The sequence below is a fragment of the Hippoglossus hippoglossus genome, chromosome 4 (assembly GCF_009819705.1).
Source record: "Hippoglossus hippoglossus isolate fHipHip1 chromosome 4, fHipHip1.pri, whole genome shotgun sequence".
Classification (NCBI taxonomy): Eukaryota; Metazoa; Chordata; class Actinopteri; order Pleuronectiformes; family Pleuronectidae; genus Hippoglossus; species Hippoglossus hippoglossus.
The window spans coordinates 28,361,817-28,377,640 of NC_047154.1; the positions used below are offsets into that span (position 1 = coordinate 28,361,817).

Sequence of the window (15,824 nt, forward strand, 5' to 3'; positions counted from 1 at the left end):
GCTGCAAGTGGAGCCTTTGTTCTGCTGCATCCCGGTGGAGCCTCCTCTCAATCATGATGACCTGGCGGCGCCGTACTTCTTCTCTCCTCCCGACGCAGTGAACAGAGTCGAACACATCTCCGATCTTCTCATTCAACTGCAGAAAGATTGTGAGGAAGAAGCGCTTCAATCTCTTCCCTGATGTTTTCTCCTTGTTGCTTGAGCCCTCAGAGTCGTAGATTCCAGCAGCGTATCTTCCCACTTTTAATATTCTTTCTTCAAGTCTGAGTGCTCTTTATCTTCCATGTTGGACTTGCTGTACGTTGTATGATGCTGGCAAACACCTCAGATTTCTTTCAGTTGTCTCCCAAAATCTTTAACTTTGTTGTTCAGATATTTTATTGCAGTCTCTGCGAATCTTGCAGCTGCAGGGAAGTTTTCCTCGTTGGCAGCCAACAGTTTTTCTTTTTCTTCTGTGTGGCAATGACGATGTTTCAGAAACGTTTTGAGTCTAATAGGACAATTAGTTCAAGTGTGGGACCGAAACGAAAGGCTCATAAAAGTTGTCATGTGCCCTGTTCGCCATTTTAAATCTCACATTAGATCTTTAGTCTTTTAGTTTGTGTTAAACTCACCTGCAATCAGAGAGATCCAAACACGGTTTGTAGCTGGACCTGGTCCTGACCCCAGCCCTGGTCCTGCCCCTTGTCCTGGCTCCGGCCCTGACCCGAGTCCTGGTCCTGGTTGGAGGATCCGGGGGTCGTCCTGATGTGTACTCCAGGCCCCGGTGACCGCCATACTGCAGGGCTGCAAGCAAACTGTGAGGACAGGGCCGGACTAAGAGGAGGTGTCAGGTGATCCAGATCCAGTTACTTCTGGTTCCAGAGGGGACAGAGGTGTGAGTTTACAGCCTCCTCAGGTTTCAACACACTCAGGTCCGTGCAGCACTTCCTGCTGTACACACTGTACCCGACTGAAAGAGGGACAACAACACACTGACATCACGGAAAAGATGAGACGTGCAGGTCACCTGTCGTCTTCCTGCTGGGACAGAATCTCACCTGTCAGAAACAGACTACAGTTCCCAGAATCCAACACTGGTCACATTTTCAACATGTCACAATATTCATTTCTTCATGATGTCACTGTTTCAGACCACACCCACCTCACCTGTCAGACCCAGCTGTGACCTGCAGCTGACCTCATGTCAGCGCCCCCTGCAGGCCACACAGCTCATCATGGTGTCCCCTGAGTTTCACGTCTTTAAAGTCTTGTTTCCATTTGAACATGTGAACATGTTAAAGTGTTTCTGATGTGTTCGTATGGACATGTGAACTCATCAGAATCTGTGTTTTATCCAATTCGATTTTTTCATGGAACTCAGTAAAAACAGAAACAAAAGTGAATGTTGAAAATACTTTTATTTGTTTTTTACAGTATTTAATGAAACACCCGAGAAGCTGAGCGGATCGGCCATGACAGAGCTGCCGAGTCCAGACAACACAGGCTGCTGTGTTCCGGCTGTTTGTCGGCGGTGTTCCAGGCTACAGGTTGCGGTTCTGGACTCCTGATCCTTGACACTCAATGACGTAGGTTACGCTGGTCAGCTCATCTTCACACTTTGTTATCGTGAACTTTGCCTGAAACATAAAAACATGTGTGAATCCAGATGAAGAGACAGAAACAGCTGGAGGCAGTGATGAGCTCATCACTCAGTGAACCCTGTCGTTTAGTATCTCACTTCAGTCTCAAGGGACAAAAAACGATAATATATATGTAACAAAAATCAAATCACATTTTAATTTACTCGTTACTGACGATTATTTAACATTTTACTAGAAAGTTCTGCTGAGTGCGTGTGATTGAGCGAGTCTGACCGAAGTGAGCTGCTCTGCGATGTGTATGGCCGTCTGCGTGTGCAGCGTCACTGCACCCGTTCTAATCCGAGACGTTCCCTTCGCCAATGCCATGAAGATGATGAGCTGAGGAGGAAGAGGAGGTCATGTGATTCAAAGTGAGGTCACAGTGAGGTCACAGTGAGGTCACAGGCGTGTGTCTCACCTGGTCCTGCAGGAACTCGTCCACGCAGCCATTATGTCGGATGTTTCTCAACAACATCTCAGCTGCTTCAAAACCAATTTCATCAGCATATACACCTGACACACACACACGGAACATAGCAAATACTGTTAGCCACCGGAAATGCGAACATGCTATCTCACAGGACGTTATACCCACAATAGTCTTCACTGCAGCTCAGACAGCTAACCTACAGAAGATAACGACCCGACACCCCCCCAGCACAAAACGTCCTCGGAGGGGCAGCAGCCTGTCACTAACAGTGCTGCTGCATCAAGAGCAAACAGTCACTAAAGCCACTGATTCGGGTTGTTGAACGTGTCGTTACGCTAATGTTTGTGGTAGCTAATTCAGTTGAGATCATTGGTTACCTTGGCAATGCACAAGCATGGAGCTTCTAAAAGGAACAGTGAGAGGAGGGGTGTGTTTGTTTTCAAACTGTTGTTCCTCAGAACCACTATCACCGCCTTTAATGAACAAAACTCTTTAATGACATCATGTAAATGAGGGTTGTTCCCCCTGCTGGTTCAGGTTTATGCTCACCTTTCTTCCCCAGAGCGGAACCTGCGAACATACAACCTGTCGACGACTCAGCAAAGATTCTGAAACGACAGGAACCAATCAGAGAGCAGCACATATATGTCACTGCTGCAGTGTGATGCCGGCAGGTGGTCCAAGCTTACATGATGCCGTTGCCGTTACCGGTGGCCTTCTCTTTCTCCTGCAGCGGCTGAATATTGACGTACAGCTCTTTGATCTCCTTCCTGATGGTTCGAACCGCCGCCGCCGCCATGTCTTTAGCCAACTGAGGAGAAAGTAAACACACGTTAAGTTAACACATCAGTTTTTGAACATTGTCTCTGATTTCTTTGGATCTTGATCTAAAGTTTAGTGATTGTACAGATTGAATTTAAAGATGTTTGCTTAATGACTAGTTCTCTTCTTTCATTTGACATTTCTTTATCACAGATTCACATCAGCATGACTCCTTCACAATAAGAATAAACTACTTTAGTTCCACATCATGTTAAAACATTCAGAAAATAAAACTGTTCACAAACCAGTGAAGAAACACAAGAGGGTAAATCTGAATAATCATTGAATTGTTGGTTTCATAGACAAACACTTGTTCTTTTTACTGTGTAAAGTTGTTGATCCTTTCACCTGCTGTCAATTTAAAAAATAATTTTAAAGTCTTGATTGTATTATATTTTTTAAGGCAAATATGAAAGACATTTTTTCCCCTCTGTTCTCAGGAGGATGGAGATAACGAGCCAAGCTAATGTGTGCTAACTACGCTAATGCATGATACGTTGCTGTGAGCTGTAATTCCACCGCCAGTCAGCAGAGGGCAGAGACTGACCAAGACCTGATTAGATTGAAAGATTTTACAACAGGAAGCAGCATGAACGTGAAGAGCGCTCACTCTGACAGAAAATTGCCTTGTTTAGGAGGTCACGTCTCTGTCCTCCATCACTTCCTGTCTGTGACCCTGTGCAATAAAAGCAGTGCTGTAACTTTACCCTGTAGGGCAGGACTCCAGCAACAAAGGCTCGGCCGTGGATCTTGGTGATGTTTCCTCTCTCCATCATGGTGACGGGCTGCAGCTCTTTGATTGGATTTACCTTCACCATCACCTCACCCCCCCCTTTAGGATAGTACCCTCTGAAACACACACACAGTTAATACACACACAGACACACTCAGTCTCTACCATCTCCACTTAACAGACGTGACCTCTGACCTCAGTCTGACGTCACAGTCAAAGTTGACACCGAACTTTTCAACGATGGGTTTAAACACCTGAAGAAGAAACACAGAAAATCAACTGAGTGTGTTTGTATTAACTTTGAGTGTGTATAAAAATGTTGTGAGTTTGTGTGTATTAACTTTGAGTGTGTAGTCAATCTGAGGAGCCATCTCAGCGTTTGTTCCTCCTTTCAGAATCAGCTGTGAGGAGGCGTCAGCGTACAGAGCACAAGGCAACGCAACCTGCAACAGCAGACCCACACTCCTGACACACACACACACACACACACACACACACACACACACACACACACACACACACACACACACACACACACACACACACACACACACATTAGTGATTCTATAAATCGAAACTTTGGTCCTGTTTCAATCTGTGGTTCGTGATGTCAGCTGACGGTGGATGATGATGATTATAACCAGATGACGTAGATAAACAATATAACTGACAATGTCTCCATCATCACATCTGTCATCACTTTATCTCTTAGACTTTTTCTTTTCTACAAAAATTTTAAACATTGATACACCTCTTCATTTATGTTAAACTGTTTTTCTCATCAATGATGGAAACAACTAGGACGTGATCTTCCAGAGGCTGAGGGCGGAGTAACAGAACACAGACGTCAAGTCGGACACTTTTACGACTGGTCGCGTCAGAGACGAGAACAAAGAACGATCTTGCAGCTTTTGAATTGAAATCCTCCTGTTTTGCTTGAAGAACAATGAACAACGAAGTTAACTGAGAACTTTGGTTCATCTGAAAAGGAAAACTAAAGGGTGAGGTGAATTCATTTATTCCACCTGCAGAGGGCGCTCTCACCCCGCTGTCTGCGTGTCGGCCGTGTGGTTTCCAGACCGGATCTGACCTGGAGTCAGACTCACGTCAGTGGAGCTGATGGTGGCTCCCTGCAGAACACCACAACACAGGTCTGAGACCAGCTGCAGGCCGCTGAGGTGCTGTGGCCTGAAAACACACACACACACACACACACACACACACACACACACACACACACACACACACACACACACACACAATATGAATGAACATTTAACAACTAACCGGAGTTAATTTAAATGACAGTGTGTATTGTTGTTTGTTGATGTGTAGTCTAACATTAGCCTGTTAGCTTGTTAGCCTGTGAGCTAACCTGAGCCCCGGTGAGCTCCTGCCGGCTCGGATGTTGCTGATCTTGATGGCCGAGCCGGTGATGCAGCTGAGCGCCGCAGACACACGGAGGATCTGTCCGCCCTGCGGAGGAGACACACCGGGAGAGAGAGCACACATCAGCCGACACTCACCACAGGCTGCTCTGTTAGCCTGCTGCTAGCCTGTTAGCATGATCATTTCTCCGCTAACAAAGAGCGACTCACTCCCTCCATCAAGCTGCCGTCGATCTGCTGCTCCGACCCCGGCTCCGTGTTCAGCGGCTCCGTGTTCAGCGGCTCCATGTTCAGCGGCAAACACTCAGTGATTCCCCGCGAGACGATGACGATGCAGCTTCTTACTCTTACTCTTATTCTTTCTTTTATCTCTTCTTCTTCTGCTGCTTCTTCTGCTGCACTGCTACTGCGGCTGCTGCTTCTTCTTCTTCTACTTCTGCTTCTTCTTCTTCTTCTGGTGCAAACCAGCTTATAGGTGCATTACCGCCACCCTCTGGACTGGAGTGTGGAGCAGCAAACTAAACAGAACTAAACAAAAATGGAATTATCTTCTGAAATCCTGTTTCTCTTAAATAGTTGATGAGAAGATGATCTATATTCTTTGATGTCTTTCCTAACACACTTCTTGTGGGGGGGGGGAGTGATTGAGTCCACAAAGCACTTGGAGTTTCAGGTGTAAACAGTGTTGCAGCAGAATCCAATACATTTGAAGAAAATAGTGACCGATTCTTCAGACGTAATAAAACAACAGAAAAAACATAACCTGCCTCCATATCTGCTCCTGTGAGGTCATCAAGTGTCCACAAGCCCTGACATCCACTAGAGACGAGATCATTGACACCACGTTTTAAGCGTTAGTGTGTGATTTATGTATGATTAAGACTTCTTGATACACAACATGTCTCCTCACATCTTCTACCATCACTGACAGGAAGTCCTCAGTTCATCTGCTCCTTCATCTCCATCAGACATTATGTATAAATACTTTAAACATGATGTTACAAAGTGTTTCTTCTCATCAATGTAGTAAATCCTGTTGATGTGTTCAGTTCCATCAGCATTGTAATGGACATTTTTCATTTGTGGATGTGATGTTGCATGAGCAGACGTGTATGTGGAAGATTGACCAGATTGTTCATCGAAAAGGCAACTTTAGGTTTACGATTATTGCTCAGTGACTTTTACTTCATGGCCTCTTGAAGCCTTAACTTTATGGTGTCTCTTTGCAAATGGTTGGGATCTCACATCTGGGGTCTCACTCCAGGGGTTTTCCACAGAGACATGAAGGCAGGATGTCTCCAACCTGATAAGACATCAGGAGGGTAATAACTACCTGTACACACCCAAGGGGAGGGGCTGTGGGTTATAAGAACACAACTCTCATCTCTGTTCTTTGCTCATTTGCACATGTCATTCAGGTGATGTGTACTGTGAGTCCATCTGCAGATGCTGGATTAAACTTACAGAAAGACAAGTGTTTGACTTTGTGCTTGATTCACAGAAATTGCCACCACAGCATCTTTTGTACTTGATCCTCACGTGACTCTGAACTTTATTCACTGTTCATAAAGTTTCTCTGTAGTTTGACTCTTGTTGAGTAAAGAACAGAGGAAGTTGCTCCTTGTTAACATCTATGAGACAAACTGGGAATATGAGACGAATAAAGTGTGATTGATTAATTGAGGGGACAGACTGAAATAAAAAAAATAAAGGCATTTGAGTCTCAAGGAATTTTTATTTTATAAAACCAGAAGCAGCAGCAAAGTTGATACAGATGAATGAGACACTTATGCTACCCCTGACAGAAATGCTAACCCTGAAGCTAACGCTAACCCTGGCGCTAATGCTAACCCCGAAGCTAATGCTAATATGATATGTCAGGTGTCTCAACATGACAAGTACAAAAGTAAAAAGCTTCAGAAGATACAAAAAAATGGGCCTGGTTTTATTTAACAGGAAGCAGGAAGTGATGTCATATTGTTAAAGGCGTGGTTTAGGTTAGTGGGTGGAGTTAACGTTTTACTTGTATTAATATATTAGATTGTAAAGCAGTGCCCCCTTCAGGATCACATGATGCTGCAGCACTTGCACGCCTGCTTCTCCTTCTGTAAGTCCACCACTCTTCCCTCGGCCTCCCCCGCCGACTCCCTGTTACTTGCTGGCGTCGCCGCTGGAGGTCTGGTGGTTGTCAGTGGGGTGGAGGCGGCGGAGGCAGGGGGATGCTGTGTTGTCTTGGCTCTGCTGTCGCCGTCATCCATCCCTCCTCCTCCCGGTGACGTTTTGCCATCGGCGTCGTCGATGAGCACGAGCTCGGCCGTCACCGTCCCCTGCAGCCCCAGCACCTTCTTGGTCTCAGACTCGTCCTCCACGCTCTGGTATCCCATGAACACCATGGTGACCGGGTTCTCTGCGCTGGCATCTGCCACACTTGGCTCGGAGAGAGGTTTTGCCTCCAGCCCTGTGATCTCCACCGAGATGTGTGGCAGCTCTGGCTCCGCCTCCTCCTGGTACTCCACTGTTGGTATCGAGGTCACCGTGGAAACAGTCTGTGACATCATCAAAGCTTCGTCTGCTTTGAGGATGAGCTCATCAACCTCTGAGGAGCTAAGCAGGTGGACGCCGTCCTCACCGTTCACCTCATGGACGACTAAGAGACAGACACAGGATCAGGAAATCTGCTCATTACAGGTCACAGCTGATCTCCAGCTGAACGACCAATAGAAACTGACGATTCTCCTGCTGCACCAGGATCCACCTGTAGTGATGTCACAATGTACTGTCATACACTGTGACATCACTGCATCCAGGTAAGAAGTTCACCTGAGTACACAACAAGGAAAGAGGCTCTTCAAAGAATCATCAGACCTTCAGCTGGAGACTCGTCACTGTCAGGTAATTAGTAGATGATTGACAGGTGATTGACAGGTGATTGACAGGTGCGTGCGCATGAAGCTGAGTCAGTTTCACTTTCAGAGAAGTCGACATCTTTCGGTATAAATTCTTAATATTTTCAGAGGAAAGTTCAATGTTTAAACCACAGACAGTAAATAAAGATGGACAACATGACGACTGCATCGCCCCCTGGTGTCTGGCTGCAGTATAGGTCATAAACCTCTCCTCCTCCATGTGAGCAGATGGGACCTTGACCAACGAAAAAATATCAAAGTAGACGTTAAATAAAAGTTTGTCAAAAATGTTTTCTGTCATTTCAGGTCGTTCTTATCTCTCTGATGTTTGTTCAAGTGTTTCTGGTCAGTTTGGTTTGAATCAGTTATTTGATGATATAAAAACAAGACGTCATGATTGACAGCTGAGACTGACTCATGATTGGTCAAAAGTGTGATTGATTGATTCTTATTCATGAAAAAGATCCATAGGATAACATGTTTAGGTTAAATAAACTTATTTCCAACATGGTCCCATTATGTCAAGACAATGAATCTAAAACCAAAATAATCTTAAAATCATAAAAGGTACGATTCAATCCGAGAAGAAAATAATTGAATCCACATCAACAAGGAAAAGCCGAAATAAAAAAGTGATGCATATTACTTCAGAACTTAAAATCTTCTCGACCTGGGCGGGGCCTCGATGCCATGCCTCTGCCATCACTGCTGAACAGACTGTTAATGATGTCATCACCACAAGGTGGCAGCGTTTGTATCGGAGATATTTTAGCTTCTGGAGGAAGTGGAGACGTGTCCTTTATTTATAGTCTGTTGTTTATATCTGGAAACTTCTACTAAAGCTCTGCTCCTCTTTCTTTGTTTGTTTGTTTACTGACGTCACCTTTCTGCTCGTCCTCATAAACTTTGACCCCTTGCTGCGAGAGGTCAACAGGAAGTGTGGTGTTAGTGGACAGGACCCGGCTTTCCCCCGTCTGTCTGTCTCGCTCGACCTTAATCTCCACTGAGTACATCGCTGAAAGGGTAGAGACAGACAGACAGATGAAGACAGACAGGTAGAGACAGACAGGTAGAGACAGGCAGATGAAGATAGACAGATGAAGACAGACAGGTAGAGACAGACAGATGAAGACAGACAGGTAGAGACAGACAGATGAAGATAGACCGATGAAGACAGACAGGTAGAGACAGGCAGATGAAGATAGACAGATGAAGACAGACAGGTAGAGACAGACAGATGAAGACAGACAGGTAGAGATAGACAGATGAAGACAGACAGGCAGATGAAGATAGACAGATGAAGACAGACAGGTAGAGACAGACAGATGAAGACAGACAGGTAGAGACAGACAGATGAAGATAGACCGATGAAGACAGACAGGTAGAGACAGGCAGATGAAGATAGACAGATGAAGACAGACAGGTAGAGACAGACAGATGAAGACAGACAGGTAGAGACAGACAGATGAAGATAGACCGATGAAGACAGACAGGTAGAGACAGGCAGATGAAGATAGACCGATGAAGACAGACAGATGAAGATAGACAGATGAAGACAGACAGGTAGAGACAGACAGGTAGAGACAGGCAGATGAAGATAGACAGATGAAGACAGACAGGTAGAGACAGACAGATGAAGATAGACAGATGAAGACAGACAGGTAGAGACAGACAAATGAAGATAGACAGATGAAGACAGACAGGTAGAGACAGACAGGTAGAGACAGACAGATGAAGACAGACAGGTAGAGACAGACAAATGAAGATAGACAGATGAAGACAGACAGGTAGAGACAGACAGATGAAGATAGACAGATGAAGACAAACAGATGAAGACAGACAGGTAGAGATAGACAGATGAAGATAGACAGATGAAGACAGACAGATGAAGACAGACAGGTAGAGATAGACAGATGAAGATAGACAGATGAAGACAGACAGGTAGAGACAGGCAGATGAAGATAGACCGATGAAGACAGACAGATGAAGATAGGCCGATGAAGACAGACAGATGAAGATAGACAGATGAAGACAGACAGGTAGAGACAGACAGATGAAGACAGACAGGTAGAGACAGACAGGTAGAGACAGGCAGATGAAGATAGACAGATGAAGACAGACAGGTAGAGACAGACAGATGAAGATAGACAGATGAAGACAGACAGGTAGAGACAGACAAATGAAGATAGACAGATGAAGACAGACAGGTAGAGACAGACAGATGAAGATAGACAGATGAAGACAAACAGAGGAAGACAGACAGGTAGAGATAGACAGATGAAGATAGACAGATGAAGACAGACAGATGAAGACAGACAGGTAGAGATAGACAGATGAAGATAGACAGATGAAGACAGACAGGTAGAGACAGACAGATGAAGACAGACAGGTAGAGACAGACAGGTAGAGACAGACAGATGAAGACAGACAGGTAGAGACAGACAGATGAAGACAGACAGATGAAGACAGACAGGTAGAGACAGACAGATGAAGATAGACAGATGAAGACAAACAGATGAAGACAGACAGGCAGATGAAGACAGACAGGTAGAGACAGACAGATGAAGACAGACAGATGAAGACAGACAGGTAGAGACAGACAGATGAAGACAGACAGGTAGAGACAGACAGGTAGAGACAGGCAGATGAAGATAGACAGATGAAGACAGACAGGTAGAGACAGACAGATGAAGATAGACAGATGAAGACAGACAGGTAGAGACAGACAAATGAAGATAGACAGATGAAGACAGACAGGTAGAGACAGACAGGTAGAGACAGACAGGTAGAGACAGACAGATGAAGACAGACAGGTAGAGACAGACAGATGAAGACAGACAGGTAGAGACAGACAGATGAAGACAGACAGATGAAGACAGACAGGTAGAGACAGACAGATGAAGACAGACAGGTAGAGACAGACAGATGAAGACAGACAGGTAGAGACAGACAGATGAAGACAGACAGATGAAGACAGACAGGTAGAGACAGACAGATGAAGACAGACAGGTAGAGACAGACAGATGAAGACAGACAGATGAAGACAGACAGGTAGAGACAGACAGATGAAGACAGACAGGTAGAGACAGACAGATGAAGACAGACAGATGAAGACAGACAGGTAGAGACAGACAGATGAAGACAGACAGGTAGAGACAGACAGATGAAGACAGACAGATGAAGACAGACAGGTATAGACAGACAGATGAAGACAGACAGGTAGAGACAGACAGATGAAGACAGACAGGTAGAGACAGACAGATGAAGACAGACAGATGAAGACAGACAGACAGATGAAGACAGACAGGTAGAGACAGACAGATGAAGACAGACAGATGAAGACAGACAGGTAGAGACAGACAGATGAAGACAGACAGATGAAGACAGACAGGTAGAGACAGACAGATGAAGACAGACAGGTAGAGACAGACAGATGAAGACAGACAGGTAGAGACAGACAGGTAGAGACAGACAGATGAAGACAGACAGGTAGAGACAGATCTGAGTGTTTATCACCTCTCTTCATCTCCTCCGTCGTTTCTCTTGATTTGTTCATTCGAGGACTTTTGTGAGCTTTGCAAAGGATCATGGGAAGAAGGAGGAGGAGTCACAGTGAGTCAATCACAACAGACTGTAATCTGATTACTGTATTCATGCTAATATAGATAATTACTGTAATCTGATTACACTGCATTGTGACTACAGAACCCTCAAATGTAATAAATAGTGTAAGATGACTTTTACATTCTGATTACTGCTAACTGAAGAAGATGAAGATGATGAAGATGATGACGATGAAGATAATGAATATGATGATGATGATGATGATGATGAATGATGAAGAGAGCGATGAAGATGATGATGATGAATGATGAAGATGATGATGATGAAGATAATGATGATGTTGATGATGATGATGATGATGATGATGGTGATGATGAAGATAATGATGATGATGATGGTGATGATGATGATGATGAAGATGATGATGATGATTATGAAGATGATGATGATGATGAATGATGAAGATAATGATGATGAAGATGATGATGAAGATGAAGAAAATGATGATGATGATGATGGTGATGAAGATGATGAAGAAAATGAAGATGATGATGAAGATAATGATGATGATGATGATGATGATGAATGATGAAGATGATGGTGAAGATGATGAAGATGATGATGATGAAGAAAATTAAGAAAATTAAGATGGTGATGATGAGGATGGTGATGATGAAGATAAAGATAAAGATAAAGATGATGATGATGATGATGAAGATGATGATGATGATTATGAAGATAATGATGATGATGAAGAAAATGAAGATGATGATGAATGATGAAGATAATGATAATGAAGATGATGATGAAGAAAATGAAGATGAATGATGAAGATGATGAAGAAAATGATGATGATGATGATGGTGATGAAGATGATGAAGATGATGAAGAAAATGAAGATGATGAAGATAATGATGATGATGATGATGATGATGGTGATGAAGATGATGAAGAAAATTAAGATGATGATGATGATGATGATGATGATGATGATGATGAATGATGAAGATGATGGTGAAGATGATGAAGATGATGATGATGAAGAAAATTAAGATGGTGATGATGATGATGATGATGATAAGATTTTTACCTTCATTGGATCCTGTTGACATCTGAAGGAAACATGTTACATGTCACAAAATGAAACCTAAAACTACATCTATAAAAAATTAAACAGCGCCTCCTACAGGTTAAACTGTTACAACACAATATGAACAAAAGCAATACTATAATCTGATCACATATCTGATTAAATCTGCAGAGCCCAGAGGAGAGACTCACCGTGGTTTGTGTTTCAGTCTGACACAGAAGACCGAGCAGCTCCAGTTCCAACCTACAACACACACAAGTTAATTCATCATTATATAATGGATCAGATTAGACCTGTTGATGGTCTCTTCCAGGCTCCTGGTTTTACTTTAGATCAGATTAGATCAGATTATTTGGATCAGATTAGACCTGTTGATGGTCTCCTCCAGGTTCCTGGTCGTGGCCTCGTCCTGCTCCAGTTGTTTCTTGACGTTATCCTGGTCTGGTCCAGCAGAGGGCGCTCCGTCTAGAAGCCATCGCTCCCTCAGAGCCTTTGACTGAACACAGTAAACTCGTCAAACATTTATCTGTATAAATACTATATACAGATAACAGGGCTGCACGATATTAAGAAAACATGCGATATGCGATAACGATGTTTGATATCTGTCTGTCTGTCTCTACCTGTCTCACCTTCAGGTGCTGCAGAGTTCTCCTGTCGTCCTCCAGCTGTCGTTTCCTGCTCTCGACCTCTGTCTGCCACTTCCTCTTCTCCTGAGGCATGATGGGAAACATAGTGAGGCAGACGGCTCCCAGCTGTACATATCAATGGAGCCTGATGAATCTAATCACTTAGTTCAACTTCAGGAACTAACTTAACATTAACTAACCCCAACTATCCAAAACTAACCCAAACTAACCTCAACCCTCTTAAAGAGATCAAGGCCTGGTTGACCCAGAACTTCAGACTCAGCTCATTGTCTCTAAACATCTCAGAGAAACTGACCAGATCATCACCGTGGTTTTAGTTTGGTTTCAGCTCCACTGGGAGGAGCCTGAGTCATTTTGGACCAGAACATGTGACCCACATATTAAACAAGTGTGTGTGTGGTGTGTGTGTGTGTGTGTGTGTGTGTGTGTGTGTGTGTGTGTGTATGTGTGTGTGTACATGTGCATGTGCATGTGCGTGTGTATGTGTGCTCTTGTACAGCTATCATTTTGAGGACCAGTTTGAGTCTTCAACCTATGGAGTGAGTCCTCACTTTGTGACCCCCCCTTTAATGGACTGTTTGGAATAGGTTTAGGTTAAGTTAAGGGTTAGGCATTTCGTTTGGATGGTTGGGGTTAGGGGCTAGGGAATGCATTATGTCAACCCTAACCCTCACTAAGATAGATGTACAAACATGTGTGTGAGTGTGTGTGTGTGTGTGTGTGTGTGTGTGTGTGTGTGTGTGTGTGTGTGTGTGTGTGTGACTCACTGTGATGAGCTGCAGTCGATCCTGCTCACAGAGATCCTGACTTGCCCTGAGAGAGAGAGAGAGAGTGGTTAGGATGTGGGAGGGGGCGGAGCTCTTTACTTTCAGACTGAGTTCCTCAGTTCTCTGGATCTTCTCTGGAGGATCAGACTCAGTTTGTCTTCCTCCTCCTGAGCTCCTGTATAAAGTCTAAATCCAGGAGCAGTGTGAACACAGCAGAGGATCCTCCACTGATTCACTGAGTGAGTGGGGGGGGGGGGGGGAGGAGCTTCTAACACGGGACACAAACATGAAGAAATTAAAACAAATCTCTCTGGTGAAAAAGTGCTGACACACACGATGAAGACACAGACACAAAAACCAGTTTGTAACATCATGTTTAGTATTTATACATAATGTCTGATGGAGATGAAGGAGCAGATGAACTGAGGACTTCCTGTCAGTGAAGGTAGAAGATGTGAGGAGACATGTTGTGTATCAAGAAGTCTGGTTGTGATCATAGTCCTCGATCAGCTGACACCATCAGGATCCATGATGTGGCTGCAGCTTTGATCCTTGATCTACAAACGATGACGCAGCAGGACTCTGGTGAAGAAGTCACGTCAGTAACATGTGTTGATGAGACATTAATGTGATTGAGATGGAGAAGAGGAAAGAGAAGCTCCATGTGTCACGTGTCCCCGACATACTAAACCTACAGCAGCAGAACTAAGGTCCAAGACAAACCTGGACCGGCTCGAACTATAACTTTATCCTAACGGAAGGTTTGAATCTTCAACGTACAGAGGGAGTCTGCCTCCAGAACTGAAACTGAGATGATTCCACAGGAGACGAGCTTGATGCTGAAAGCTCTGGCTCCTCCTCTGCTTTTAGAGACTTTAGGGACAACAGCCTGAATTCTGGGTAAAAAAGTCTCTGATATCTTCCTACGAGGTGCGTTCACTGACCCTCGGACACGCCATGGTGTGGCTACGTCTGCTAGCTTAGCCACTTCCAGTGGACATTTAGGCTTAAAACATAATGATCTTGTTTCCAGTTGAACGTCGGGGCTTGTGGACGCTTGATGTCACCACAGGAGCAGCATGGAGGCTTGTTCTCCTTTTTCTGTTGTGTTATTACGTCTGAAGAAGAGGTCGCCTAGGCAAACACTTCACCCCCCCCCCCTCCATCCGCATAGTGGTGAGTAGATAATGAGGGGATTTTCATTTTTCAGTGAACTATCCCTTTAACAGGCAAGATGGACTATGTGACAACTCTCAAAATTGAAGTTGAATTATCTCTATCGCCCCCTGGTGTCTGGCTGCAGTATAGATCATAAACCCGCCTCCTCGATGTTAGCATATGGGACATGGACCGAACGTAAAAAGTCAAATTAGATGTTAAATAGATCAGAGCAGTACAGATAATGACTTATCTGTCACCTTCACAGAAACGTAAAACAAACGCACAGGAAGTAGCATCAGCCTTCAATAACCTACATTTATCTTATCTTTAAAAAAAGGCCCATGTTTTTAAGAAGAGAGGACTCAACAAAATCTATCATAGAATATGACAAAAAATCTAGAATAGAACATCACAGGAATTCGATCTATTTATTTTATATATCTTTAAATTCCTGGAGTTCATTCAGCTTCATGCTTTTATTTTGAAGAGAAGTTCATGGCTGCTATTGATCACAAATCAGATCCTTCATTAAAAAACTGATCAATGTTATTATAAATTATTGATGTGTGATCTGGTCCAACACGTTCACTTCACTGACTTCACATACACACACACAAACACAGTACACACAGACACACACACACACACAGTACACACAGACACACACACACACAGACACAGAACACACACA

The 15,824-nt window shown here is 44.0% G+C and overlaps 2 protein-coding genes across 5 annotated transcripts in view; both read right to left on the bottom strand.

Annotated features, from left to right (window-relative positions):
- Positions 1-1,381: 1,381 nt before the first annotated feature.
- On the bottom strand, positions 1,382-5,436 carry rtca (RNA 3'-terminal phosphate cyclase). The gene is made up of 11 exons (XM_034582296.1): positions 5,206-5,436; positions 4,983-5,083; positions 4,652-4,795; positions 3,949-4,072; positions 3,803-3,861; positions 3,582-3,723; positions 2,742-2,863; positions 2,602-2,660; positions 2,041-2,135; positions 1,857-1,961; positions 1,382-1,619 (listed from the first exon to the last, which is right to left on the bottom strand). The coding sequence occupies exons 1-11, from the start codon at positions 5,281-5,283 to the stop codon at positions 1,524-1,526; spliced, it is 1,125 nt and encodes a 374-aa protein (XP_034438187.1). The 5' UTR covers positions 5,284-5,436; the 3' UTR covers positions 1,382-1,523.
- A 1,266-nt stretch (positions 5,437-6,702) lies between these two features.
- The window catches only part of palm1a (paralemmin 1a), a 10,650-nt gene continuing 1,528 nt past the window's right edge, over positions 6,703-15,824 (bottom strand). For 2 of the 4 annotated variants that reach the window (XM_034582301.1, XM_034582300.1), the window contains 8 exons: positions 13,973-14,018; positions 13,179-13,268; positions 12,924-13,051; positions 12,747-12,798; positions 12,556-12,577; positions 11,418-11,474; positions 8,785-8,916; positions 6,703-7,642 (listed from right to left, as the gene is read on the bottom strand). In XM_034582301.1, coding sequence (XP_034438192.1) covers positions 7,062-7,642; positions 8,785-8,916; positions 11,418-11,474; positions 12,556-12,577; positions 12,747-12,798; positions 12,924-13,051; positions 13,179-13,268; positions 13,973-14,018 — 1,108 coding nt within the window. In that variant the 3' untranslated portion in view covers positions 6,703-7,061. The remainder of the gene's footprint in view (positions 7,643-8,784; positions 8,917-11,417; positions 11,475-12,555; positions 12,578-12,746; positions 12,799-12,923; positions 13,052-13,178; positions 13,269-13,972; positions 14,019-15,824) is intronic. The other 2 variants (XM_034582302.1, XM_034582303.1) reach the window with 2 other exon arrangements.

Coding starts and splice junctions, on each gene's coding strand:
- rtca (XM_034582296.1), bottom strand. CDS start 5,283: ATGGAGCCGCTGAACACGGAGCCGCTGAACACGGAGCCGGGGTCGGAG. Junction 5,084..5,205: donor ACGGCAGCTTGATGGAGGGA/GTGAGTCGCTCT, acceptor TCTCCTCCGCAG/GGCGGACAGATCCTCCGTGT. Junction 4,073..4,651: donor GCCGACACGCAGACAGCGGG/GTGAGAGCGCCC, acceptor TGTGTGTGTCAG/GAGTGTGGGTCTGCTGTTGC.